The sequence below is a fragment of the Ornithodoros turicata genome, chromosome 7 (genome assembly GCF_037126465.1).
Source record: "Ornithodoros turicata isolate Travis chromosome 7, ASM3712646v1, whole genome shotgun sequence".
In the NCBI taxonomy this organism is placed as follows: domain Eukaryota; kingdom Metazoa; phylum Arthropoda; class Arachnida; order Ixodida; family Argasidae; genus Ornithodoros; species Ornithodoros turicata.
Window position 1 is genome coordinate 36,352,797 of NC_088207.1, and position 26,756 is coordinate 36,379,552.

Here is a 26,756-nt window from a genome sequence, read left to right on the forward strand (position 1 = left end):
TGCCTCTCCCCCTCCCTCCTTTCTCCAGCGTGTTTCTGGATGCTGAGGACATCCTGCTGCGTTCGAGTTTTCGCGAACTAGTTTCACAGTGCGTGTGCTCGTGTGTGTCTTCTACTCGAGGAGCTCCGAAGCGGGGGAGTTTACAGCACGAGACACAGTGACACATACAAATTACGACCCCCCGTTGAATACATGATTCATAAGCCACACACGGTATGTCTCATTAAAGAGTTGCGTTTCAAAGGCCTTATGCAATGTACTGAGTAAAATGGTAACGGTGCCGTTACTATGGTTACTATGGTCTGCTGGGCATTACATGCCCCAGCTAGCCGCGCACACACTGCATCTCGTGTTTCCAAACCGCGACACGGTTCGTCGCATACAGCAAAATGTGCGTCTGAAGAAGGCGTTGCAACATCGACATCATCGCTGAAGTGACTGTGATACTTTAACTGCTTCATTGTGCTCCGAATGCATTGTACTGCACGCGAGGGCATCGAGGAAAAAATAGTTATTTTTCTGCGTGTTGTAGAAGCGGCATAGATACCCTTGAACGCGCCTCCGCGTTTAGCTGTGACGTCAGAAGAGAGCTACGGCCATTCCCATTGGTTATCGTAAGCACGTGACCTCTCCCGCAGCCGTCTTATACTGTGGGCGATGTGTGCCGTGACATCACGGCCGGCTGCTTTTCAGTATTCGCGGTGCCAATTCTCCAAGCGTCTATTTTTATCCCTTCACTGTAAAACTTGGGACTCTGGTTCACATCAATGCATATAACCGTGTTTTATATTTATCCGGCATAGCTTGGGGCCAAATGTCACAACCCATTTAACTTCCCCCTATAGCACTCGTTTGATCAGCTTACCCTTTAATAGATACATATCTGCAATCTACTGTTATTCTGCAAACCTTGGTACAGGGCGTGGCGTAGCAACCTGGACTACATTTTATGGCTGTACAATGACAGCCACTGAGGAGCAAAATTGCACAGTATTTGCCATTGCACGTCATGCTACAACTATTGCATGTGAACCAAAATTGCTTCCCGATAATTGAGCAACTTGTAGTTATAAGCTAAGCACGAATGTCACTTTTGCGTCATACAGCCATATAGTGGCCCACTCGCTTATAACTTTAACTTCATTCTCATATCTCACATCTAATGTTTCGCGTGTAAGGGGGTAATGTACTGCTCTACAGTGGTGAATCACCCCAGGTCATAGTCACGATTTATTTTTTGTTGTTGTTGTTGCTGTTGCTGGCTCACTTGTGAACCTGCCTTCCTGCAATCCATCCAAAGATTGCGGGATCGAACACTGCCGTGTACGCCATCAATTCTTCGGAGTGCCATAAGTTTGCGTGCAGCGAGATGCGCTTTGACGTGGCTTAGTTTACACCATAGCTGTGACCGTAAGAGCCTAAACTCCATTATGATGCATTGCTGTAGTATCACAACATGCACTAAAACTCCAGCCTGGATAAAAATCTGCGAAGTCGACATGCTATAGATCAGAGACATCCTTTTAGCGTTGACGCCATTTTCGTGCCCGTTTATGACGAATCACTGCCATAATCGCAACGTGCGGGATGTGTAACTGATACCCCCCTCGCTAACATACATTAAGAACATCAAAGACGCAGAACCAGTATTCACGTACGTACGCGTCACTCGTCCATACTTTTAATTTGGAGCGAACGCGCCTCGTATAAGATTAATACGGCGAACGTGATTGCGCTATTCGTTATATTGAGGCGGCGCAACGTATATAGCGAGCGCAGAGCATATCCATGTGGGTGCTTCAAACATCGTCGCTGGTTAATATGGTAATGTTTCGCACGGTGAGCCCGCACTTTGCGCCAATTTCACAACGCGTTCGGACAGCACTATTTATCACGAACGAGAAGCCCGCCCACTTGATGTTGGAGCGAGAAGTTCGCGTCAGCTGTACGGCTGGCGCTCTCACAGACGGATGCTTCAAAGCAAATACCCGCAAACAACGCAAACGTAAGAGGTGTGGGACTAGAATAATCTTCGGCCTGCTGACGCTACAGGTGGGAGCGTTTGTCCCGGAACGCTTCACACGTCTTTGTCAGAAGTATTAAAGGAGAAGTCATCTCACACAGTGTCACTGATTGCGTGTGCAGATCTGGTGCTGCAAGCTGGGTTGCTAGGAGTTGATGTATACGCTTGCAGGACGATAGCGTCTAAAAGAAAATAGAGAGTTAGTAGACCGCCCGTAAGGTTAACATGAGGGTGCCGTACCTGCAAGAACCAATCGAAGCACGTGAGACTCGGAATGTTGTCCGTTGATTGGACGCAGCGGACACGGTATTTCGAAGGCCCCGTTATGAACGGTTCATTAAAACTGTCTAATGTGGAGACCAACGTGTGTGGAACAGCTGATAATCAGCGTAACAGGCACGTCCTTCGAGTTAGATGTTCACTGATCCTGTCGAAAAATTGAAAACTTCAAGATCCCGTGAGATCCCGTTGACTGAAGCCACACAGGCGTCTGAGGACGGGAGCCGCCAGTATTTCGAACAGGCACTGTCCTTCTGCTGACCTGACCTTCTGCGACCTGGGGCTTTGATGATAAATTACATCATTTTGATTTCACGTCAATACACACGGCGTCACTTTCGCCATATACCTCAGTAAAGTATACCATGCGAAGACGTCCAAGAGTCAATGGTACCTCCGACGCACGCCCTTCGCTACCTGCGTTCCACAGCGTGCACGGTATATGCTTTTGCACGATTAAGTTATGAGTTTCTTATGAAGATAAGCTGAGATGTGCAAGACTTACATGCTCACCTTTGCGGCATTATTAACTGTAATTAAACTCCTTCACTAATTGGCGTGTATGTGGGCACTGGAGAGAGGAACCGATGGGTATGACCATGCTTTAATTGATGTTTTCGCGATGCAGGCTTCCCGCATAAGTGGTACGATCGACGTATTACATTAATTAGAAGGTTAATGCTCAGGTATTCAAACGGCACCCCGGCTTGAACAAGCTAATAAGAGCGTTATGTTCCACATCGTGTTACTCGTCTCACGGCGATTACAGGGGAGAACATTCATTACATGCATGGTGGCATGAGATAACACTCCTCTAAGCCTATAATGAAAAACACGTATGGATATCGACGTTCCTTGGTGCGTGAGTAGATATGGAAGCGCCATCGCATGGCGACATGCGATACTATATGAATGAAGACTGCACTTGTTCTGATCGGGGCAACGTGGGACATAATTTGATGTGTACACTGTTAAAACAGAACCTCACCCCATAACGCCGGTCGGAGACAACAATCAGAATGATATGTCCTGTCTCCTGGTTTGGACACTTTGCATGTATGCATAAACCGTAAAAGCGTGGAAAGTGTCTACGGAACGAGCGCCGTAACAGATAAAGTCCTCCAACTCTGCCGCAACCGGCATGATTGGTGGCGGCAACAGTATTAGTATAATATACGCCTTCGCCCAAGTAACACATGTCGAGATATATTACATTTTCTTACTGATTTGTCGAACGCTGAAGACGTGGTGCTTCTTCTTTTGTCTTTTATCTTAACGTTTACCAAGTTCCATACCTCTGACGTGGCGTTCTCTCCTTCTATAAGGAGATACATGCCTTTGTTTTGGTGTAGGAAGGGAGTTGCCTCAGGACAGAAGCCGCCGATATTTCGAACAGAGACTCTTCTTCTTCTGGGAAGAAGAAGAACAGTCCCAGAACAGAACCCAGAAGAAGAACAGTCTCTGTTCGAAATATCGGCGGCTTCTGTCCTGAGGCAACTCCCTTCCTACATCTCTACCGGTTCGCTGGATTTCTACCCATCTTTGTTTTGGTGTGTTCATTAAAAACAAAGCCAACGATCGTCCTTGCATTGGATATTCATTAGCTAACCTCTGACAAAATTTGCATAAAAAAGAGGAGCCTCTGTTTACTGTCAATACAGCACAAGTTTTCTATATTGACATGCAGCGCATGCCGTACACCAGTAACGAAACGAAAGAGCGGATTGCGAGAACTAATCTTATTCAGAAAAGTTCTGCCTCACCAAAACTTCAGGAAGTCGTAGCCCAATTCGGTTGTACACGATGAAAGCAGCGATCAAACTCTGACGCATTTAAGTATTGCTGTGGAAGTGGAACAATCATTATTCCCAACGTTCCCAAACATGTTCAGCTCCTAGTCGTAATTGAACACCCGAACTCGCTCAGCCTATAGGCGGGACGACAGTATGCAATTTTCTTGTCGGAGCTTGACTGCTGCATGGAGAAAGGGGCGGCGGGTTAACGATGTATTATTTATGTTTATTCTGACACCATGGGACAAAAAAGCAAATTCGAAGAGGGCAAATGCTTTCGGATGCGAGCTTAAGCGACTTGTTCCTGGTCGAGGAGACCAATAAACTTTCTCTGCTACTTGTGTCCCGTTGATGTCCTCCGCCGCTCCGTTCACTTTTCTCAATTGGCCAGCCAATCTGACACGATGTGTTTGGTTCGTGCGCTAAGAAAACAGCGACACGAAAAAGACACGAAATTAGAGCGGCAGTCGATCGCTCAGCAACGCGATTCTAAGTGCCGGGTGCATTTTCTGTTATGAGTTTATCGGCTTCCTCGGATACTGAGAAAACTGGGGGATCGTTGAAAGGAAAAGGAGAAAAGCGTGGAAGCACGCTCTTCGTACAAACTCAGACAGCATAAAGACCATCATCCAACTGGGATAGCTCGGACTGCACGAAAAGACGGAACGCTCTTGTGTGATAATCGTTAAACGAGAACGAATGCATCATCGTAACTTAACTTCGAATAGGAGGGCGCTACATAATATTGGCTCAAAATAGTTGAGCAGCAATGATCCTTTCAGTGATAGCGGAACCGTTGTGGTGATAGACAAGGTGCACGAGAACAGTGGAGTCTTGTGCTGTCCTCTAAATCCCATCACATCGCTTCTAGGATGATAATGCGTCCTACATTTTTTTTTCAGACGTATGTGGCACGCGTGCGTTAGAGGATGAAATAACACTTAAGCACTATTACACTGCAGAGCAGCTGACAGCCAATTTTCCTCGACATGCATGTCGATAGTGTCGCCGATGGTGGGCAAAGAATGAGGGTGTGAGGAAGGCAACGTGTAAATTGTCACCAAAATATTTTGTAAAACAGAATTAAACACATGCGGGGAATCTCTGCCAACGTGCAGAGGACACTCGCGATATCCGGGATCCGCGTGGTAGCGCGATGGTGGTACACAGGAAGATGCGAAAAACGTAGTTGAGCTGGCAGAGCGTGCAAAATCGCGGTCGCCAAAATGAGTATCACCAAAATGTTTTATGCGGAAACAATTAAAAACGTTTGGAAACTTCATTTAAAAAAAATGAAGTTGGCAGCTATCGTGGCAGCTATCGTGTGTTATCCGTTGCCATCCGCTTTTATCTGCATAATGAGTGGCATGACTTGTGCTTCAGACGACTATGAAAGATCCTACGCTCTCTGTTTTTTGCTTTCCGCGAGGGCCGGAATTACGGAAAGCATCCGTCGCGAGGCAAAGCGACTGTCACGAAAGAAGACTGTCCGTCGGATATGGCAATTTCCTCACCGAATTCGCAATGAGCTGCCGAAATCCCGTAGCCCGCACACACGTCTGTGTGGCACGGTCAGCTGGGTCAATGGCGATCCTGCCCACCGCAGGCGAAACGCCACTGACGTCACCGGAAGACAGGAGCAAAGAGAAGCGGGAAAGGGCTGTTCCAGTCCAGAATAGGCGTTTTCCAATGTTTTACGACGAAGCACGAATGTATTTTGCGAGTCTTTGGCTGTCTCGTCTTGGTGGAAGACTTCTAGAAGTCAATATCACATCAAGTTTGGAAAACTTGTCTTTTCGCGGACACCACCTCACAGAGGTCTATTACTAGAGATGAGTGCGGGTATGAAAATTCGTACCCGCATCCGCAGCAATGTCATTGGTGCAACCCGCACCCGCGGATGCCGACGCGTATCCGCATACGTGCCGATGTAGCCGCAGCCCAATGCGTACGCATGTTTCAGTTACGCCACATGATCGTCACGGATCGAATTGATTTATTGATGCGGGGGACAATGTCCGTTAGCGAGACACTTTTCCAACGCGTCAGACGCTGGTGACTGCTGCCATGGTTGCCGGCTTAGTAATGCAGAGCGTGCCAGTCGTAGTATCGACAGATAGCGAAAATTAACCTATGTGGCAAACAATAACCTTATTTTGAGATGATGAATTGGATATGGAACGTCTTGGAAAGTATTTTGGGCCAAATGTTCGCAATGAATCGGGTCGTGCACCAAAATCCGATGGGTTGGTTTTGCGCCTGCGGGTATTGCAGGTATACCCGCGTAATCCGCGGAGGCAGTGCGGGTCTACCCGCGCCTTACCTGCAACCCGCGATGACACGGAAATGTGTACCCGCGAAGAACAAATGTGCGCGGGTACCCGCGGGTATCCACAGGTATACCCGCACCGCACTCATCTTTATTTATTACATGGATGATTACAGCCGTGCCCTCGATGCCATGCTCTTTCAAAGGAAGCTCCCAGAAGGTGATGTCTCTTGTGCATATTGTTGGTCAACATTTCAGGTGGGTGTACTTGCCATGGCATGGGCCACCTATCCTTTCTTTCGGAAGATCACATCTGACTGATAATTGTGGTGTGGAAACCTTGGAAAGAAACGATGTAAACTTTTTTTCAGAGTTGTTTGGTTTCATTTGAACTTGGAAGGAAACTCCGTGGCATGGCGATTCGCAACAAGACACACTATAGTCCCAAAAGCGCTACACCCTCACTTTCAAGCAGATTCCTTTGTCTGATTCTTTCGTGTTCCAGGCGGTGCAACCACTGTATCCTCATGGCTTCGCCCACCCTATAAGATTCGTGCGTCAACGGAGAAAGTGAGAGAGATACTGGGCGAACCTTGATATCAGGCTAATCAAGTGGCTGTATATGCGCGTTCAAACTGGATAGTTTCAGAGGGATCACCACAGACTTCAGGAGTTTGTTTAGCACCAATGAACTTCGTGCTCAGAAAAGTGGTGATGATGGCTTGGTGCCTTCTGGCTCAAAAGCAGTTAGGCCAGTCTCAGAAAGGGCACTCCCTTGGATAAGGGAATGGCTAAATGGGCCATCTGGCAAAAAGTGCACTCAACCCTATGCGCGATTGTACCGAAGGGGACTCCGCCGTATTCTTGCTCAGCCCTGAGGGATCCCTGTGCTTCGAGGGACCATTCCAGTAGCCTTGGTAATGCATTGGGTGCTCGTACGGTGCGCGTGCAGGGAGCGCTGCCCAAGCTACTGAAAGGGTCCCTCGAAGCAGAGGGATCCCTCAGGGCTAAGCGAGAGTACGGCGGAAGCTCATAGACAAAGTATGGACAAAGCTAAGGAGCACAATAGCTCCACGTGCCTTCGGACCTTCTGGAACCCTGCGCTGACATTCACCTAGCCACTCTCGTCCATCACCATTCCTTTTCATTGAATGATGAGATGACGTGGGCTGGTTGGTCAAACTCTGTGTGTGTGTGTGGGGGGGGGGGGGGGGGGTACGAGGAGCTAGTCTCGCTCCCGACACATCGCCTTATGCGACTGAGATTGTGGAACAGTGGTGGACGAGCATCGGTACGGCAACGGATCGTGGACAAGTGCAGCGAACGTTTTGTTCTCGCCGTGGAGACTCTGAAATATGTGAGTTCTGCCTGTCACCTTTTCGTTTCTATGCAGTGCCCAATAAAGCACTATACTTGACTTTTAACCGGTGTTGGCGTTCGTGTGGGGCTGTGTTCGTGTTGTCTTGATGTGTTCCCCGGCACTGTGGGGTTTTGAAGTTTTACCAAGCAATTCTTTATTTCCTCCGCGAAAATCCAGAGCTCTCTTACCATATCGTCACTCGTTCATTACGCTAGATGGAATCGCGATAGCGAACGATCTATTTCAGTGTATCGGATGATTCTTCTCTGTGACACTGGAATAAAAGTCTACAGTTCATTCTTTAGGCTCTTTATATGTCAATAATTTTTGCGAGACTACGTGCAGGGAAATCCCTGCGTAGAACCCACGTCAAACATTTGGCCGATGAAGGGGGCGAAAAATACACCCAGTCGGGTGGTGGTGAAAAATAATATATAGAAGGTATGAAACACCCTGGAGCAATTAACCTTAATGTGAAGAGCCTGACACTTCATCAGCTCAACAAAGGTCAACAAAGTACAAAGGAGAACGATTGCGTACAATTATTGAGACGGGCCTCCACTATCGCACCCACTAGCGTTATCGTATACCACCCTGCAGGCACCCACCGAGACTGAAGCCTCGCTTCGCTGTTATTAGACACCCATCAATCTTACCAACATCCTATCGTCGGGGCGTTCATACAAAGGCCATTGTGATGCCTCCATAATATCTCCGTAAAAGTGCTTTCGTCGTCACAGTGAACGATTTTGAGGCAGGACCATTCGTTCGTTAGCCGCATATGCCCGTCAGTACTGTAACTATATACGCGCATGAACTATATGGCCAACCGCCCATGCTGACAATGACCACCTTGTGGCAAGGAAAGAAAAAGTAATTGTTGAATTTCTCTGAAGTATTGTGCATGCCTGCAAGCATAGTGTTTCGAACGCCTCTGAGGACGTTTGAGAGTTATTATAGACTGAGGTATGACTCCAGCATCGATTATACGTGCATTGATCGTTATGGATGGATGGATGGATACTGTGGCTTTTACCTTTGGTACGGGCGGTAGCGTGCGCCACCAAGACAACTTTAGTCAATGAAGAGGTGCGCCCACATCGTGAGCGACACCGTGTAGACGGCAGTCACGACAAACTACTATAACTAGTAGTCCAGAACTGTAAATACTAGTGAATAGTACCGGGTAATAGTGGTACCTGTAGAACAAGTAGAAGCCGCTGACCCGATCCCAGTCAACAAGACTTGTTGCAGTAATATTGCAGCAATGTGGCTATGTCATATTGATGTTATATTGCTAATGTCCGCCCTTGGTATATTGCAGCAACATTTAGAAACAGTAATGCAGGAACACTGCACTGACACGTTGCACCAACATTCCAGGAACAACATTCACCGGTTATCACGCCCTCATATCCTACAGTCTAGAATTCAACATTTTATACATGTGCAGTGCATCTGCACTGAAAACACGAAAGCAATAAACGCCGCCGATCTGCTTGTCTGCGTCATATTGCTCCTTTCTGATTACTCTGTCCTATTTTGATATCGAGCGTCCGCAATGTCCCTGTGACACTGCCACAACATTGTCCCCACAACATTGTATCCGCAACCTTGCTGCAATGTTCCGTCACAGATGCACTGGAAACATTGTTGCAGAAGCAAACTAACAATGTTTCCAGAACATAACCTCCGCAGCATTGTTTCAACGTTGAGAAAATGATGTTGTGGTAACGTTGCGCTTGGTTGTCAAACATTGCTGTAACCCAGCAACATTGCATCAACACTACTGCAACACTTCTGCAACTTTCTGTGTTGACTGGGAATGAAGTCTGATCGTGCGCGGCGCTGCGGCAGACCGCAGACGCAAGTCATCATTTTTTGTGTGGTTTCGTCCTCTGCACAGGTAAGAACGGTCATTGGACGGGTCACGAGGAGTCGAGCGAGATTGCGCGTGTTTTTGCCTGTTCATGGAAGTTTTCCACCTCAAGTGAACAACATGGGTGGACCCGCCAGCCGTGGGGTAAGGTATCGCCACTGGAGATGAAACGCCCCACTCATTTAAATAAAGTTGCTGTTATTGTTGATTATGGGTGGACTAGCCTTCAAAAACCAGCTGATTATACTCTGATGACATAAACATGTTAACAGCAGTTGCGAACCTCCTGTTGAAATGTTCAGTTTAGTTAAATTGTTAAAATTAATATTTTAATGACTAGTAACATTAAACAGTTAGCATTAAAACATTTTTCGTAATTTAAGTATTTTAGATTTTATATGAATACTGTACCAGTATAGTGGAAGGTCTAGCTGGCTATCAATAATACGATTACTTGTAACTTTACTCTAGACACAGGCTCTCATACTTCCGAAATAAACGTATATCCCCCCCCCCCCATATATATTGTGATGTAAGAAGTACCTCTGTAACTTCATTTACTGCGCTGTATCTCTGTCTGTACATTCAGCATCCTCATCGACCATAACTACAGGGTTAGTCTAGCAAACGTTACACATTTCAACCGCATCGTAAAAATAGAAGACGGGGTTTAGCCTTCCCCATGATAGGCATTTGTCTGAAGTTTTATTTGAACTTTTTGTAAGCACTATGGTCATGTAGAAAGAAAATTAAAAAGGAAGCAAAATCTCGCCCCATGCATTTTCAATGGCCTATCTCACGCAAACAGCGCTATTTTTTCTGGTGTCTGCTTCACATTGACATCACACAGGCGGGGATGCCTACAACGATGTGACGTGTCCATTCTGACGTTATATGCACCAATCCTCTTCTTCTGTATGTTGGCGCCGCCTGTGCGTGGTGAAATGAAATTTAAGCGCACACAGGAGAAAATGGTGGCTTTTGAGTCACATAGGCCATAGAAAATGAATATTGATTTTTAATTTCTCTTCTACAGGACCATAGCGCTCACAAAAAATTCCAACAAAACTTCAGACAAATGGCTATCAGTGTGCGAAGTTTGGGTTTGGCTTCTATTTTTACGATTTATTTTTTCTATTTTTAGCTTCTGTTTAGTCCTGGCCAATCTACCTTGGTACGTGAAGGCCAAAAAGGGAGGAAGAAGAAGAAGAACTCGGGCCTAGCATAAGGCTTCGAGAGCCCCTCGCTCCTCCTTGCGTTTAAACATGTCTCTCAGTAGCTCTTCACTTCATGGAACAGTGTCATTCGAGGGCATGACGTCTACCTCCGACTTTGCCTCTTCAACAAAGGGTATGGCTGGCATAACCGGCATCACGGGTATTACGGGTGTTACGGACATGGCGGGCCTGACGCTCCCAACGGTACTCGCAGTACCCGCTGCACCTACTGTTGCTCCGCTCAAAGAACTGACCGGGGACACTCTTGCAGCACTCGTGGCAGAGCCCGAGACGAAGCCCAAACCGGAAGCTAAAGTTGACGTGCGGAGCCGAGTACGCCCCGCAAACCGTGCACCTCATCGCACAGCACACCGGAGCAATGTCCTCATGCCACAAAGGGAACTAGCAGGCAGAAATGATACGTCGAACATCCTTATTATTTGGGTTACTTGTTCCGTTATCGTAGGGGCCTTGATCATCCCGAGCGCCGTACTACTACTGCCACGTTTAAGAGGGAAGCCCAGTGAACCAGAAGGAGGTCTCCAGCAAGAAACGGAGCTCACGACACAGTACCCGCTACCGGGTGGGTCGTGTCTACATCGCCCGAAGGTGTCGGACAACATCGACGGCCTCTTTGAAGCGAACATTTCACGGAAAAGCGTCCCCGTGCAAACTCAGGAGCCTGTCTGCTGCTTGTACAACGCATCCCGATTCCGGAAGGAATTTCGCCACGACTATCTTCCGAAGCATGTTCCGTTCCAGCTCTGCGCCTGCTTGGTCTACTGGTCTGTGGGCGTTGCTCACGGCAAGCTCATGAGCCGGTCGCCGAAGTTTGACGAAAAGTACGGACTCCGACAGATGGGTAGTCTCAAAGGGTCAGCCAAAGTACTGCTCACCATGGGGGGCTACCCTTCGGACGACACTCATTTCACTAGGTTGGGCTTCGTACCGGGCCTGATGAATCTCCTCGCTGCGAACGTCCTCGATTGGCTCACCGATTACCAGCTTGATGGCGTCAATATCCACTGGCGTACGCTCGCGGGAGAGTGCGGAGACCGCAACGACTTTGCGATACTCCTCAACCTCATTGACATACTGGACGACATGTTCAAGATGAACGGACGTCAATACGAAATCGCCATGATCCTTCCGTATCCAGCGGGAGTGGACCTGGCCCAGTTGCTTCCCCGACTGAAGTTCGCATTTTTCGAGACGCATCTCACAAATTTCAGCCACAACGCGATAACGGGATGCAGGGCGAACCTGGAGACCACAAGGGGCCTCTTCAGGGAAACTGCACCCATGTCTTCCGTGGGTACGCATGTCTGCTACTCCATGTCCGCGTTGTTGTGGGCAGTTCAAGTGGAAGGACAGCAGAACGGAATGTTTTTTTCCCAGAAATCTTTCCTTCCAGCTTCCAGGGTGTCCCGCCAGGCTGGTAGAGTGGCGCTCTTCGAAATCTGCGGCATCAGTACGGAGTACGAGGCATATAACTACCAGTCCTGCCTCTTGCTCGTGAAGAAGGGCACGAACATTAATAGTGACGGTATTTCTGCCTACGTCACGGACGACGACGATGCTCTGAAAGAGAAGAAACAACTCGATATGTGCACCCTTGTCTATGACATTGACTACGATCTCTACAAGCGACCGTGTACTTTCGGGCTGGATTGGGCACTGAAACGTATATTACTAGTTCCATAGCCAAGGTTCCGAATAGGGTTCCAAATTGTCTTATGTTTGGTGCAGCGCTTTCAGTTAGCGCAATAAATCAATGTGTTGAATGTTCGATGGTTTTATTCGGCATGCGTAAGCGATATGACGAAAATAGCGCTCATCCAAACTTCTCAAGGTATAGCTCTGGTTTCCAGAAACGAGCTGAAGTATAGCGTGGTGCTAAGCAGGGTTGCGGAGTTGCCACTCCGGAGTTCGAATCATTCCGGAATCATTCCAGATTTAGCAGAGCTCGGAATGGAATGGCGGAAACTGTCCTAGGAATGGAAAGGTCTGGGAGCCCTGGTGGCAGGTTTGGTTTCAACGTGCTGGTTTCTCCACTCGCACCCTTTGCACCGCACCTGCACACGGTCAAGAGTGAAATAACCTTGTCTTTGTGCTTTTTCCGTGCTTGGTAATGTCAATCTCCTCTAGCACTGCTGGACTTGCCAGTATGGTTACCGGTCCTTTTCTTTTATTGAGGGAATTAACGGAATGGAATTTGGTTGCCAAGCCATTCCAGGAGTGGGAACTGATCATACTTTTCATTCCGAGCAATTGAAAGGAATTGAATTATCGCAAATCTCCATTCCTCGGAATGGAATCGGAACGGAATGTGAGACCCCATTCCGCAACCGTGGTGCTAAGCATGTTGCGCAGCGTTGCCTCGTCATTGCCGTGTCCTCAAGCAAACGTTGCGTCGCAGACGGTGAGTGCCGGAGGTGCATTAAAGCTTGTCGGATCCTGAAAAACCTGGTGGTTTACGTGGTGGTTTAAGGTGTCGTAATAACAGCAATTGGAGCAGATTTACAATGGTGTGCCATCCTATAGTGTGGTGACATGCTGCACGTGCCGCAAGGTAGGAGTGCGGGGATTATTTCGACCACCTGGAGTTCTTTTGACGTACGCCGGAAATCTCCGACACACGGTGCTGGAAGCAATGTTTACCTCCCCCGCATTGCTACAGTCTTCGGCCGAGATTGAACCCGTGATCGCAGACGACTTAAGAAGTGACTCAGTGTGTAATACTGATCCAATACTGGACAAGTATTGGAACAGCATTGCCAATATCCAGCGAGGATGTTGTGCTGCTTGGGTACGCTGTCAACAGGACGTCGGTGGGCGATTTAGCGTACAGAATGTGCACACAGTAGCGAGTTGCTTACGGTGTATTCAACTGGCTGCTTCTGATCGCTCTAGAGCGCTCTGGAGCGACGTTTCATCTTCGACTGGTCGAGGCAGAGTACTCTCACTGCATTCGACTGGTTCATTTGGAGCTCTTTCCTCCAACCCGGGCCGCTCTAGAGTGCTCTCGCCAACGCCGTCCAGGCGGTTGCGAATCTGGTTGGGTCACGTGACGGCGCCAGCTTCCGCTGAGTAGTGTTGCTGTTCCGCCATGCCTGCCATGTTCTGCGTTTTGCGTCGCCGTCGTTTTGACTACGAGGGAAACGCCGGGAGTCACGTGAGCTAACGTTACCTCTCCGCTCGAACCTGCCGCGTTCGGCTTCTGCACGATTGCTCCGGCTCGGAGCCGGAGTGAGATGCGGTCTGACCCGCTCCAGCTCGGAGTATCGGGACGACCAGTCAAAGACGCCATTAGTAAATTGGAAGGTATTCACGATAACGATCCCGAAAACGTGATAAGCCAATCACACTGTTTCTTTTTCCTTTTTTTCTTTTTTTGAAGCAGGTGACATCACCATTGCTTAGCTTGGATTCAATAACTCCTGTTATATCGTTTAGGTTTAGGTTTTATCGTTTATATCGTAGCTTGGATCTGGTAACTTCCTTAGTTTCTCCCATCTACTAAAACTCTGTAGTGTCGCGTGGCAGCAACGACATCGGAGCTTGGCGACGGCGAAGCCACCTTCCGCGCGTTGTAGGGGAGCTTGACGACACAGAGGTCATGCATATTTCTCTGTGTGTGGAGTCATGCTGTTTGATGAGTTACCTACATTAATATAGCCAGCACGAACGAGAGCATGAACTTACATCAAAGTTAAAAACAGGCCGTTACAAAAAAAAAAGAAACAAAAAAAAACTCATTCCAAAAGCTTTAGACCCCTCTCTGATGGCTGCACAAGACATGACCAGTCATAAATAAATGAAAGACGCAGTATAGTGGTTTATGAGATGGAGAACATAAAACTCCGAATGTTATGTCATTCACCCGCGGCGTCTTCGTGATGCCGAAACTCAGTGTACACAGAAATGAGCGTTCTTTGTAGAGGTGCGTTCCTTATTTATTTTATTTTTATTCTTCAGAAGTTAGTTTCGCTCGGGCTGGTAAATGCGCACGCGCGATATCCTTACTACTCCTGTAAATGGGATGTCGTCATCAAAATGTTCAAAAGAAGAGCATAGCTGCCTTTTGCGTTGATGGCACCTTTGATGACTGGTCGGGGTCCAGGAACATTTTTTCGAGCAAAACTCGAAAAATAAAAGTGCTGCGGGAAGAGAGCAATAAGCACTCAACGAAGTGCTTTCTTCGGCTTAAAACTCAGGTTTCTTCTCATGTTCCTTATGGCGCGGACGTACCACTGTGCATTGTGCTTCGATGACCGTTTGCTTTCTTCGCGGCCACCGGACGCATAAGAACACCATGTACAGCTTGGGACAAAAGTTTACGGAACACGGCACTGGCGTAATTCTCCATCGAAGCGGCCTCCTGCTAGATATCAGGAAGATATCGAATAAGAAACGGGTGACCAGCTATTCTATCGAACTCTCAGTATATCTGTCCGCTCCTGTTCGCTGCTAGAGTGTCGCTGCAATGGAGAAACGCGGCACCCCGGTGTTCCGTAAACTTTTGTCCCAAGATGTACGAGGTGTGTTCAAGTCAAACCGGGACTTTTCATTTTTCGCAAAAGTAAAATGAACTTACAGGCGAGAAATTAGTTTATATTTTTCAACGTAATCTCCAGCTGCACTAATGCACTTGTCCCAGCGTTTCACGATGGCTTGGATGCCAGCAGCGTAGAAATCCTTACCGGCGCGTAGCAGCCATGATTGGACCGCATTCTTGACCTCGTCGTCGTAGCTGAAGTGGCGGCCCCAAAGGAACGCCTTCAGTGGCCCGAAGAGATGGAAATCGCTGGGGACGAGGTCTGGGCTGTAAAAAGGATGTGGCAGCAACTCCCAGCCAAGTTCCTGTAAGGTGCCTGTCGTGAGATGCGCGGTATGCGGGCGTGCATTGTCCTGTAGGAGGAGTGCTCCTTTTGTGATGAGGCCCGACCGCTTTTGCTTCAGCGCATTATGCACATCCTTGAGAACCTGGCAGTAATATGCACTATTGATGGTGGTACCACTGAGCAGAAAATCGACATGAACAACGCCAGCCTTGTCCCAGAAAACCGTGGCCATGACCTTACCCGCAGACGGGTGCTTCGGAACTTCTTGGGAGCTGGCGAGCCCGGATGCTTCCACTGTTTTGATGCGCGTTTAGACTCAGGAGTGAAATGGTTCACCCACGTTTCATCGCACGTGATGATCCGATCAAGGAACAGCTGTCCTTCAGTGTCGAAACGGTACCTTAGCTCTTGGGAGATTTCCAATCTTCTTTGCCGGTCAAATACGGAGAACTGCCTCGGGACCCAACGGGCACTAACTTTCCGAAACTGGAGATGTTCATGAATGATAGTGTTCAACGTTCCCACAGAAAGGTCCGTCTTTCGAGTCAGTTCGAGACATGTTATCCGTCGGTCCTTGAGGATCAGGCGCTCCACAAGTTGGATGTTCTCAGGAACTCTGACACTGGGCTCTGAGCCGCCCCGACTGGGATCGTCCTGCACTGATGTACGGCCGTCTCGGAACCATTTGCACCACTCAAACGCTTTGCTGCCCCTAAGTGTATGGTGTCAATACTGAGACTGAAGTCTTCTGTGAATTTCAGATGACGTTACGCCTTAATTCACGAGAAACTTCATGACAATTCGCTGTTCGATGTGCGCGCTCACCTCATAATCGGCCATCTTGTCCAGCACGTGTCTTCTGTTTTGCACAAACTTTAGACCACCACGTGGTGAACGCGGAGGCCTGTCGCGTGTGAAAATGACGAAAAAGAAATAGCGCGAGCCATTTGTACACTCAGGAGACAGAAAGTCACGGTTTGACTCGAACACCCCTCGTATAACGAGGCTATCTTCAGCGCAAAGAATGATCCCCCAGAAGAAAGACGGCATTATTCGCATGCAGTGAGGCAGTGTAGAGATCTTGTTTCACTTTTCTAACAACACTGATGTTACGATCACCATAAGCTGTTAGACTATTCAGAATTGGTATGCATATGCTAGCCTCCGTAAAAACAGTATGCAGGCAATATTTTTTTTTTTTTTTTTATTGTGTAAGCAGACAGGGGCGTCCTTCGTGGAGACGAGAGTGGCGTCAGGTCACCCTCGCTTGAGGTTACACTACACGTGTATTTCGTGTGATGGATACTTTTCATGACTTTGTTAGCTGTTGCTTGTCAAGTCGAGCGCAGCGCCATTTCGGGCTCAAGCGGCCACGGATCCAACAGTAGGTAGTTTCATCAGCGGGTTCTGCATGGTGTTTCAAGCGGTATGGCGCCAAGGAAAGCTACAAAACCTGTAGGATATCCACAGAAAAAGCGGAGCATCTTGCCAAGAGTGAACAATTCGAGACCTAGTGCGTGAAAGTTCCGGCGCCGTCTTCTAAACTACCGCGCGTTTCATATTTTGGGGCGCTGTACGATTTTTACGTATCTGATGGTAACGCTACAGATCTTCGTTTGCGTCCTATGTGCTGCTGGTCTTACATTACAATACAACCAAAGGAGGGTGGTAACCCTTGCTTGAAAAGCGAACATCACAACGTTACGGTACATATACAATGAACACATGCGACTACTGAGGATGTTCCCTTCGACAATGCCTGTCCGAATGAACCTACCCGATATGAGCGCAGCCTTTGGGTACGTCGGAAGACACAGCAGACCACATAATTTCGTTCCTTTATGCTTATTGTGAATTGGAGAAGGTAGCGGTTTTCCCGCCTTATCGTAATCAGCCCATATCCTGAAGGGAGTTGATGAAAATTTGCTGAGATGTGCTGTCGTACTTCGTCTGGCAAAGGACGGTCAAATCCTTTTCATGCGCTTGCCGCATACGGCAGCGAACTGGTCAGATGTCCTGCCGCCATTGAACACTCAGCCACAATGAAATAGATTAAAAGTATGCCCAACACTGTTCGTGCAAAATACATGCGTTATCTTCTATCAACGCATTTACCCATCTAACACACAATACACATAACCCAGTAAGGCCGTCATCGATAAATCGTGTAAGTGCGGCCACTCCGGCGCTCCCCGCGCCTTGCCGTTAGAATCTATCATAGCACGGTGCATTATATCCGACCATTTCCCATCGAAAGGCATACATTGAAACCTAGCCATCTGCATCAAACAAATGCTTTCCGCATCTGCTCTAAATTCGTTCTCTCATTTCCGTCACTGGAAGAGCACTCAGTTCGCTCCTTACGCGTAATTTCCCCCTTTCCTCGCGACAAAGTGCGCCATCCCATGTGCGTTCCTCCAAATGAGATCGAAGCACCTGCTAGGAAGGCGCCGTGTTACAGGACGAGGTCATGGTACGCGAGGCAACGACACTTCAAATGGATCGGTCGTAATATGCGACGGGCGTCCCATAAGTTCTCGGCCTGGCACAGGAGGAGTGCTCGCTCAGGCACGAACCTTTATCATATAGGACACAGGCACCCTTCAAGATTGACGCCACCAGAACTGGCGCCATTAAGCGCTACACGGTTTTCCAGTGGCGGTCTCTGGCGGTCGCTGGTACGTGGCGATCCGCGGCAGTTGAGCTAAAATTGAGAAAGTGAAGACAAGTGCTATGGTAAAGATAGATCATTAACAGCTCTATAGCTCACCATACAGGTACGGGCATCGAATACTTGTCTCCGAAGGGCCTGACTCCGGTATAGGCATCCACCAGGGCACGGTGGGGAACGATGTAATATTTCGCGTCTGTTGCTGAATGTATGGCATTATGTTGAGTCTATTGTGCATTTACAGTAGATGAACAAGCGCAGAAAGTTGGGCTAGTTGGTGAGACAGCATACTGCAGATGTTGGGACGCGGAAGACAGGGACTGAAGGAAGCACACAAACACAAGCGTCACTCGCAAGTAATATGTATTGCAGGCAAAAGAGTGCTTTTAAAACACAACCGGTAGGCGACACGTGCCGGGTTATAAGCCTCAAACCGTGCTGATAGACGCACGGCAGCCAGTAGATAGTAAGGACGTAATTAGCTAGTTAGGAAGGCAAGTTCTTTATCAGAAAGTGTTGGAGATGGTTGACTGACACACCTGTCTTCCGCGTCCCAACATCTGCAGTATACAGTAGATGGAATGTGACACAAATCTATTAAAGTAAAACTTAGGAATTACTTCCCACTATTACACGAAGATGTCAACACCGAATGCAGAAGGCCATTCGGCCGGACTCCATCACTGCAGTGTACAAGGGAGAAACGGCCTCAAAATCACGTTCCTCGTGTAAGCTATTACACTGGAAGGCTTACTGTTTTTCTTGCGGAAACGACGGTGGTCCATACGGCGATCAATAAATGACGATACAACAGTGGGACAACGGCTAGCTGTTACCCGCCGCACGAAAAAGAACAATTTTCCCCACAGGGAGCTGCAGAGGAAGGCGAAGATAGCCTGTCGCCTTCTTCCAATGCAAAAAAGCAAATGCCGCGCTGCTTTTCCCCTTTCTGTCCAGTCTGATTCTGCACGGCTATGATGGAATGGCATGTGCCCACACGGGGAAGTGAATAAGCTTCTTTGCCGGAACTGGTGCGAAGTGGTTAAGATAGAAACGATACGAAGAAGGAAATCCGTCTTGGGGGAACTTTGGCGCCACTTTCATCACCAGTGCTGTCGTGCTGCAGCGTTACGGAGGTTAAATAGAGGGGGGCGGGGGGGGGGGAGGTTTCCTTTGTTATACATCGGACCTGCGCGTATAGCAATCGCGAAAGTGCCGTGTGCTGTGTCCGAGAGGATGTATGGCGCAACTGGTGGTTTGGATGAGAAAAAATGATTCGTCGGAGCTGTGCTGAGAGCAGAAGACCAAAAGCACGAAAACGACCCGATTACCGTGTAGACTGACGAATGTATCTCTCCGTCCATCCCTCGCGTTCCATTCATACTGAGGCTACGTTTTAACCTTGTTACGATGGGTGATGTCTTAAAGGGGCACTAAAGTGCAAAAGTTTCTCCTCGCGGAAAGAAAGATAGCATTACATTGAAATCAATACAAAAGGAACGGGATTTATCGCTTGCGTCGTTCGTGATTTATGATCGATAGAAAAAAGAAAAAAATTACAATTGTATGCTTTCCCCTCTTCCTCTCCTTTCCAAGAAGGCCGGCAGTGCAGGGCTGCCTCTCATTGGTCTCTCCAAACGATTTGACCAATCATACCGGAAGATAGTTTGAGGAGTCTAATCCGAGGCCTCCCTGCATCGCTGCACTTCTTGAGAAGGAGAGCGCATAAATCAGGTACGACGCAACCGATGAATTCCGTTCCTTTTGTGTTGGTGTCAAGGTAACGCAATCTTTCATTCCGCGGGGAGAAACTTGTGCACTTTAGAGCCCCTTTAAACTATGTTTCCTTATAGGACTATGCGAGTTTTACATCGTCGTTTGATAAGATATGAAATATTAACGTACGCAGATAGCAAAGCGAAAAATACTTCGCAATACACGCGGGGTATTTTAACGAGCCCAGCACGATGCCTCTACAGTGTGCAGTATGCTCCAGCCCTCGTTGTGTCGTCACTAAGGGCAAGGATAAACTAATACCTCGCTTCTCTGGCCCACATCGCACATTCAACTAATGTTTACCAGTTCAGGCACCAGTATCGCGCATGGCACCAGTATCTCATCTGTATGAAGCAGATGCGATGCGCAAAATCCCCACGAAAAAGTTACGTTACGTTTACATTAAGCGTTACGTTTACACCCTTTGACATGTGTATCTCCGCCAGCGGAATATGCTGTCCGCACATTGAGAGTGGCGTGCATGGGGCCACGGCCCGTCACTTGCTCTAACGGATCAAGCAAATAAGGGCCGTGTTGGGGCATATACGCTACGAGACAGTGGCGGACGTCAGGCGGACGGGGAAGCCGATTCACATCCCTAAGTATAATGAAACTGTCACACAATTAGTCTTCGACGTTCTGTATAGATGCATATTGGAGGAGCAGCTTCACCCACAGCAGAAACTTGTATGGTCACCTATCATGCGCTTAGATGGTGGCGTATCTCAGGGAAGTTCGCGCCATGGATATTCCACGAGGTCTCTATATATGGTTCACTGTGAGTGATGACAGGTAGTGGGAAAAAAGGCGGACATGGGTTATGCGTAAGGGTGCTACGTATGGGAACTACTCGGTAGTGAGTATTGTAGGGGAGACCTGAGAGAGTTGTCACAGTTTTTTACCTGTGATTTTGTTGTGAGGAAAGTACGTTCACCAGGCTGATGAGACCAACGCTGGATTTTAGTGTGATATTTTGGCTACACAACACACATATTAAGCTAAAGCTGGTTTCAAAAACAGTATATAAAAAACATTTGCGCGGAGGTCGTCAAGTGTGACAATACGCCCCAGTAGCGGGGCAGGATGTCACACGGGCTGGGGCAAGTTGCCTCAGCTGCATTTTCTCGTAAACTTTATTGTAGAGACACCGAATGGAATACCCATTGGAAGTGCACATGGAAAACAAACTAAACGAGGAGAAAAGAACCTAACAATTATCTTAAGCCTTACATTTGCACAATGTACACGTCTGTCCTAGCTGTACAGGATTCATGGGTACACTGCAAGCTAGCTATTACTGGCTGTAGACCGGCATTGTAAATGTAAAAAGCTGCACTAAATTATTACACGATCTCTAAGATGTACGAAAAAGCTCTGAAACACTTCCTCGCGGCTTTAGTTTGCGCTGTCAGTCGCTCTACCAGTTGAGGCACGTGACAACTTACCCCACCAGATATGGCACAACCGACCCCTACGACACCCACAGTGATTTTACTTCAGCACTGGACTTAACTGTGGAACGTATTCCGCTGAAAAAATCCGTGAGAAGATTTCCGAAAGCTGCATAAACATTACGAACATGTGCATTCATTAGAGCTTTAGTCTGCGTTGCGCAAAACTTGAAAATTGCACGAACGGGAAAAATTTTCTTACTCGTCACTGAAACAAGTCTCTGAGCTGTGTGCAGCTTGCCACACTTTCCATGAAAATGAAAGTTTCTTCAGTTAGTGGTTGCTCGTATCATATCATATCATATCCATCATCATCTCTCATCACGTACAAGTGACACTGGGGCAGCGCCCAGCCTGCTGGCCGGCATCAGCCCCATCTCATCATCGTATCTTTATTTGTGTGTGTGTGTGGTTGCTCGTGCCGCTAACAAACAGCGGGAAAATGGCTCAGCTACTTTGCTTCGTTTTCTTTAAGTAGCCAGTGTGACAACTGACACATGTGACAACTTTGCACGATCTCCCCTACATTGGCTATGCAGCGTTACTTATACATTACAGGTAAAAAACATGACTGCTGTCGGGATTCTGCAAGTTCGTGTCTCTCCCAGATCGATGGAACTCGACGATCAAAAATCGCACAGTATCATTGCTTTTGTCTCACTGCCTAACGCAAACTAACGTGTGTGTACGATTACACGTGACAATGCTATCAATCTCATAATAGATGACGCCAACAAGGTTCATTCAAGCCGCCATATATTTGACGGACCGACGAACGTCTAATTCGATCGGGTTCCTTCCGGTAGTAGCAGGCTGTGACAGCCGACGTCTGGCCTCTTGGAGCGGAAGGGCCTCGGAAGAGGATTTGTCATGCGCAGGTCGATCGTACGTGTCCATGAAGCTTCACTGCAGCGTTCAGCAACAGCACTCGAGTGTGGTCATAGAATGAGTATGGTTAACTGTGGTCTGAGCACTGTGATCTGCGTGTATTGCGTACATAGAGGCTCACATGAAATGTCGTTGACTATGGAGAGGTATGTGGAGAATTCTTTTATAAAGACGCAAGTCATGTCAGGAAGCTTTCTTTGTTATCATAAAATTCATAGGAATTGATCAAACGCCAATGCATGCTTCGTGAGTCGAGCTTTAGTGTATCCTCTGTGAAGTGTCTATGTTGCATATGATGTCACATACAGGATGTTTCACTTAAAGTGATAAAAAATTCTAACTGGCGGCGTACCCGCCGGAGGATTGTGAGACTTTCGGCAATTACTTTCTGGAATCTTTTGCAGCCATTTAGGAAGGCTTTGGACAATTTTTAATTGACGGAAATTTATTTATTTTTCAATCAAGCTTTGAAAATTGCCAAGCCAACCTCACTTTTTTTTTTTTACAGAAATATGAAGTCCTCCACGGATGACCGCAGACCCAACAAGAACTTGTTAGGATATTTAATATAACCAAGTAAACTTGTGTAGTGCAAGTTCAATACAGTTCCAATATAATGTAGCACAAACTAATTACACAAAATGCTTACACAACAGAAGACAAGCTAAAACAAGTGTAATATTCCCAAAGAATCCCACAAAAGAACGCCACTAAGGGAGCCAGTGGCAATTCAAGGAGACACGGCCGCGGCGGACACTAATGTACCGTGTCGACCATCTTCGGAGGAACTCTGTCTCTCCAAGTGTAACAAACTGGGTCTCCAAGAAAATGACTACCTGCTTGTGGAGCGACATGAGGAGAGGGTACTGAACGCGAAGGCGCCTGCTTTGAGCTACCGCTCTGCATCTGTTCTTCCCCAAGACGTACCTTGCCACTGCAACGAGCAGAAGAACAAACTTGTCCCTGATCCGGTGTCCGAAACGGTAGCGGAACGGGAAAACCCGGCAAACGAGAGTCGAAAACGTCCTTGCTACAACGCAGTCGTCTAACACGTGAGACACTGATTCAATGTTGGGACAATTCGGACAAAGGGGGGTATTGGTAACACCCCACCGATTTAAGCGATCACGCGTAGGTAGAACTCCCCAGGCCGCCTTCCACAAAAAGTCACAGACTTCGCGTGGGAAATTGTCGGGCCGGATATCACCTCACGATAGACCCAGGTTTCAATGCACATTATAGCAACAGAAATAGCCGAAAAAAAAAAAGTAAAAGTGTTGCTTTAGCACCGCCTGTTTTAAGGCCAGTGCTCACATATTGCGATTTGCTACACAACTATATAAAACAGCGCTATATTTTCCTTCTCTCAGTGCTGCAAACCGCTATAAAACAGTACTCGTCGAAGTAGAGTCCCCGTCAACTTTTCTAGCCCTATTTTGAGCGCTAAGTCTGCGTTAACCAATCAGGAGCTTCTTCCAGCGGTGACGTCGCGGAAGCTGGGGTTTGTTTTGCTTCCGGCCACTCTAAGCATCAAAACGGGAAGGCGACGACGACGACGTGCAAATGCATGGAAATCACAGTACGAATCGCAGCATGAAAAATGTTGCCGGCTATGGTGCTTCGTGTATCCAACGCGGACAGTAAACAATCACGGTATGGTACCGGTGCGTCACGTCGCAACGAGATGTCGCGTGACCCGAGCAGGATAAGGCTATGTGCTCGGTTGGATGTGAGAACGGCAAGCGCAAAAACAGTGCTAGGTTTCCAGCGTTGGCGCTATAGAGTAGAGAGTATGTGGCAACAGGATTGTCGCAAAAACGCGCGCCCCCGAAATGTGCGGCTAGAGGAGGAAGTGCCCCCCTTTCATTTGTTTTGCTTTCTTTGTGATAAGACGGTCGTCACCAGTATCAAGGTCAAAGCGTGGGAAGAAAGGTAAAGCAAGAGGTGTGAACACTTCTCTCGCCGCACCTTCCGCGCGCGCTTTTGTGCGACAATCAAGCAGGCGGGGCTAAAGCAGCACTTTTACTAATTTTCTTCGACTATTTCCGTTGCTATACTGTGCATAGTTCTTGTTGGGTCTGCGATTAGCCGTGGAGGACTTCATATTTCTGTTTAAATAAGAGTGAGGTTCTCTTTGGAGTTTTCAAAGTTTGATTGAGAAAATAAATGTTTCTCAATTAAAAATTGTCGAAAGCCTTCCTAAACGGCGGCAAAAGTTTTCAGAAGGTAATTGCCGAAAGTCCCACAATCCTCCGGCGAGTACGTCGCCAGTTAGAATTTTTTTATCACTTTAGGTGAAATACCCTGTATAATGGTAAAGCAAAAACACAAGACATTTTGTCACATTGTACCAGACATATACACTCACTCACACACAAAAAAAGAAAATAAATTAATTGCGTAGCATTTACAGCTTCTAGTCTCCTTGATTCCAATTACTCCTCCCCTACCCTTGAAATTTAGTCCTCAGCATTACATTAGTCCCTAAACTTCGCTAAGCTTCCGTGCATTTGATACCTAAAGGGTCTAGTGGTTGCAACAATGCACCTAGTCCTGAGGAGAACTAAAATTACGATCTCTCGCTCTCTCTCTTTTCTCCCCTTTTTCTTTCTTAGAGTGTAGTACTAGAGCTCAGGGAGTTGATGACGCCATCAACTTCACTTCCGGTGGTCACTGCATGTCATTACCATTACCACCCACATAGCCATAATCACTCACACAGCAGGATGGCATTAATGGGAAACGACAGTCTAAGCTGTGGAAATTCTATCTGCGCCCAAAAGGACTACCGTATTTTCCGGTGCATAGCGTGCGCGTTATGTATTGGAAAAAGTGTCCGTTATCTACCAGTCCGTTCCCGAGAAGATATCATGCAACCTCTAACCTCTAGCCCTGGTCCGCCTGCTTGACACAGGCGTAAATCGTTCATATAAGTGACAGGTTTGACGGGGAAAATGTGAAGAAAATGATAGCCCTTTCACCGAATTCGCCTCGATGTGATGCTGACAAATAGTTTAGTAAACAAGTACATAACCTCAGCCCACTACACAGTGTCCCACGTATGGCAGCGTCGAAGACACATAATCATGCAATGTCCAAAGTATTCCGTAGAACGTTCAAGGTTAAAGGCTTGATAGTGTATCCTTGCGAAGCGAGACAGGCGACCGGCCTGTATTCCACGGCCATCGCTCAATATTCTGGAGTCGGCGATTACACAGCTAAGGAAGTTAGATCAGAAAATGATCGGCGTGCGACAGTATGAACTGTGGTGTATCAATCTCTGATCGGAATCAGGTGACGTACGCGATGACCCTTAAGCGATGGCAATATGCAAGCGAGTACCATGCCAATTTTTTAGTGAACAATTCACCCTTTATCTGTTCACCACAACATAGCTATAGCTTCTTTGTGTCATCCGTATTGTCTCAAGCAAGTATTACAAATAAACCCCAGAAGAAATGCGCGTAAGACGCCAAAAAATAGACACAAAATACATCCATCGGAACAATGTACAGCTGTCACAAATGTAGCAATTAGCAACTAGACGACGAGCAAAGCAATTGTTGCAGCGGAACCATTTGCATATCTTACTTGGCAAGCGTCCAGGCGGTTTCCATAACTAACGGCTGTGACGTTGGGCTACATTCTAACCCGCTAATATTACGGCAGCTGTTCAACAAACAAAACCTCGCTTCGGGAGATTAGTTCGGAACTAACCATAAACGAAAATGAGCAAACCATAACGACTAGCAGACTGTGCATTTTGTGTTTATTGCAAACGTCAGAGAGGGCAAATGTCATTGTACTGGCAGGGGATGCGATGTGTCTACACATTACGTGAAGGACGTTTATCACCGAGAGAGAACATATTCTGGAGGAACTTCTGGGATTTTATGTCATTCGAGTGTTCGATTCAAACACGGAAGCCAGATGGTACAATAAAGGTTTGGAAAACACCCACCTATGGAACTCACGAACTTGGCTGCACTTCGCATTTTGTACGCTTCTGACTGGTGATGCGCTGTACGATATCACCGAGGCCTCCATGAGCAACAATCCACTACAACATGCACAGCACGCTTGCCAAAAAACTACAATGAAAATAACTATACTGGTAGATTCACTTGAACATTAAAAAAAAAGCAAACTCTTTGTTGAAAACGCCTTTGAAACTTTCCGCCTTCCCTCACAGGTTTTCGCCATTTCTAAACAATGGTGCAAGGTTGCCAAACGAGGTTAACAATCGCGCTAAGTCAGGCGACAGAAAAGTTTTTCTGTGGGGATTTCGCATGGAGGAAGGAAACAC

General features: G+C 47.4%; 1 protein-coding gene across 2 annotated transcripts in view; it reads right to left on the minus strand.

Moving 5' to 3' along the window:
- Positions 1 to 26,756, minus strand: part of LOC135400944 (monocarboxylate transporter 10-like) — a 215,977-nt gene that overhangs the window by 183,606 nt on the left and 5,615 nt on the right. Inside the window, exon 1 of one of the 2 annotated variants that reach the window (XM_064632971.1) lies at positions 26,412 to 26,667. The exons of the other annotated variant lie outside the window; for it this stretch is intronic. Within the exon in view, the coding sequence (XP_064489041.1) occupies positions 26,412 to 26,445 (34 nt within the window). The 5' untranslated portion in view covers positions 26,446 to 26,667. Of the gene's footprint in view, positions 1 to 26,411; positions 26,668 to 26,756 lie in introns of those variants that run through there. 2 annotated transcript variants of the gene reach the window in all.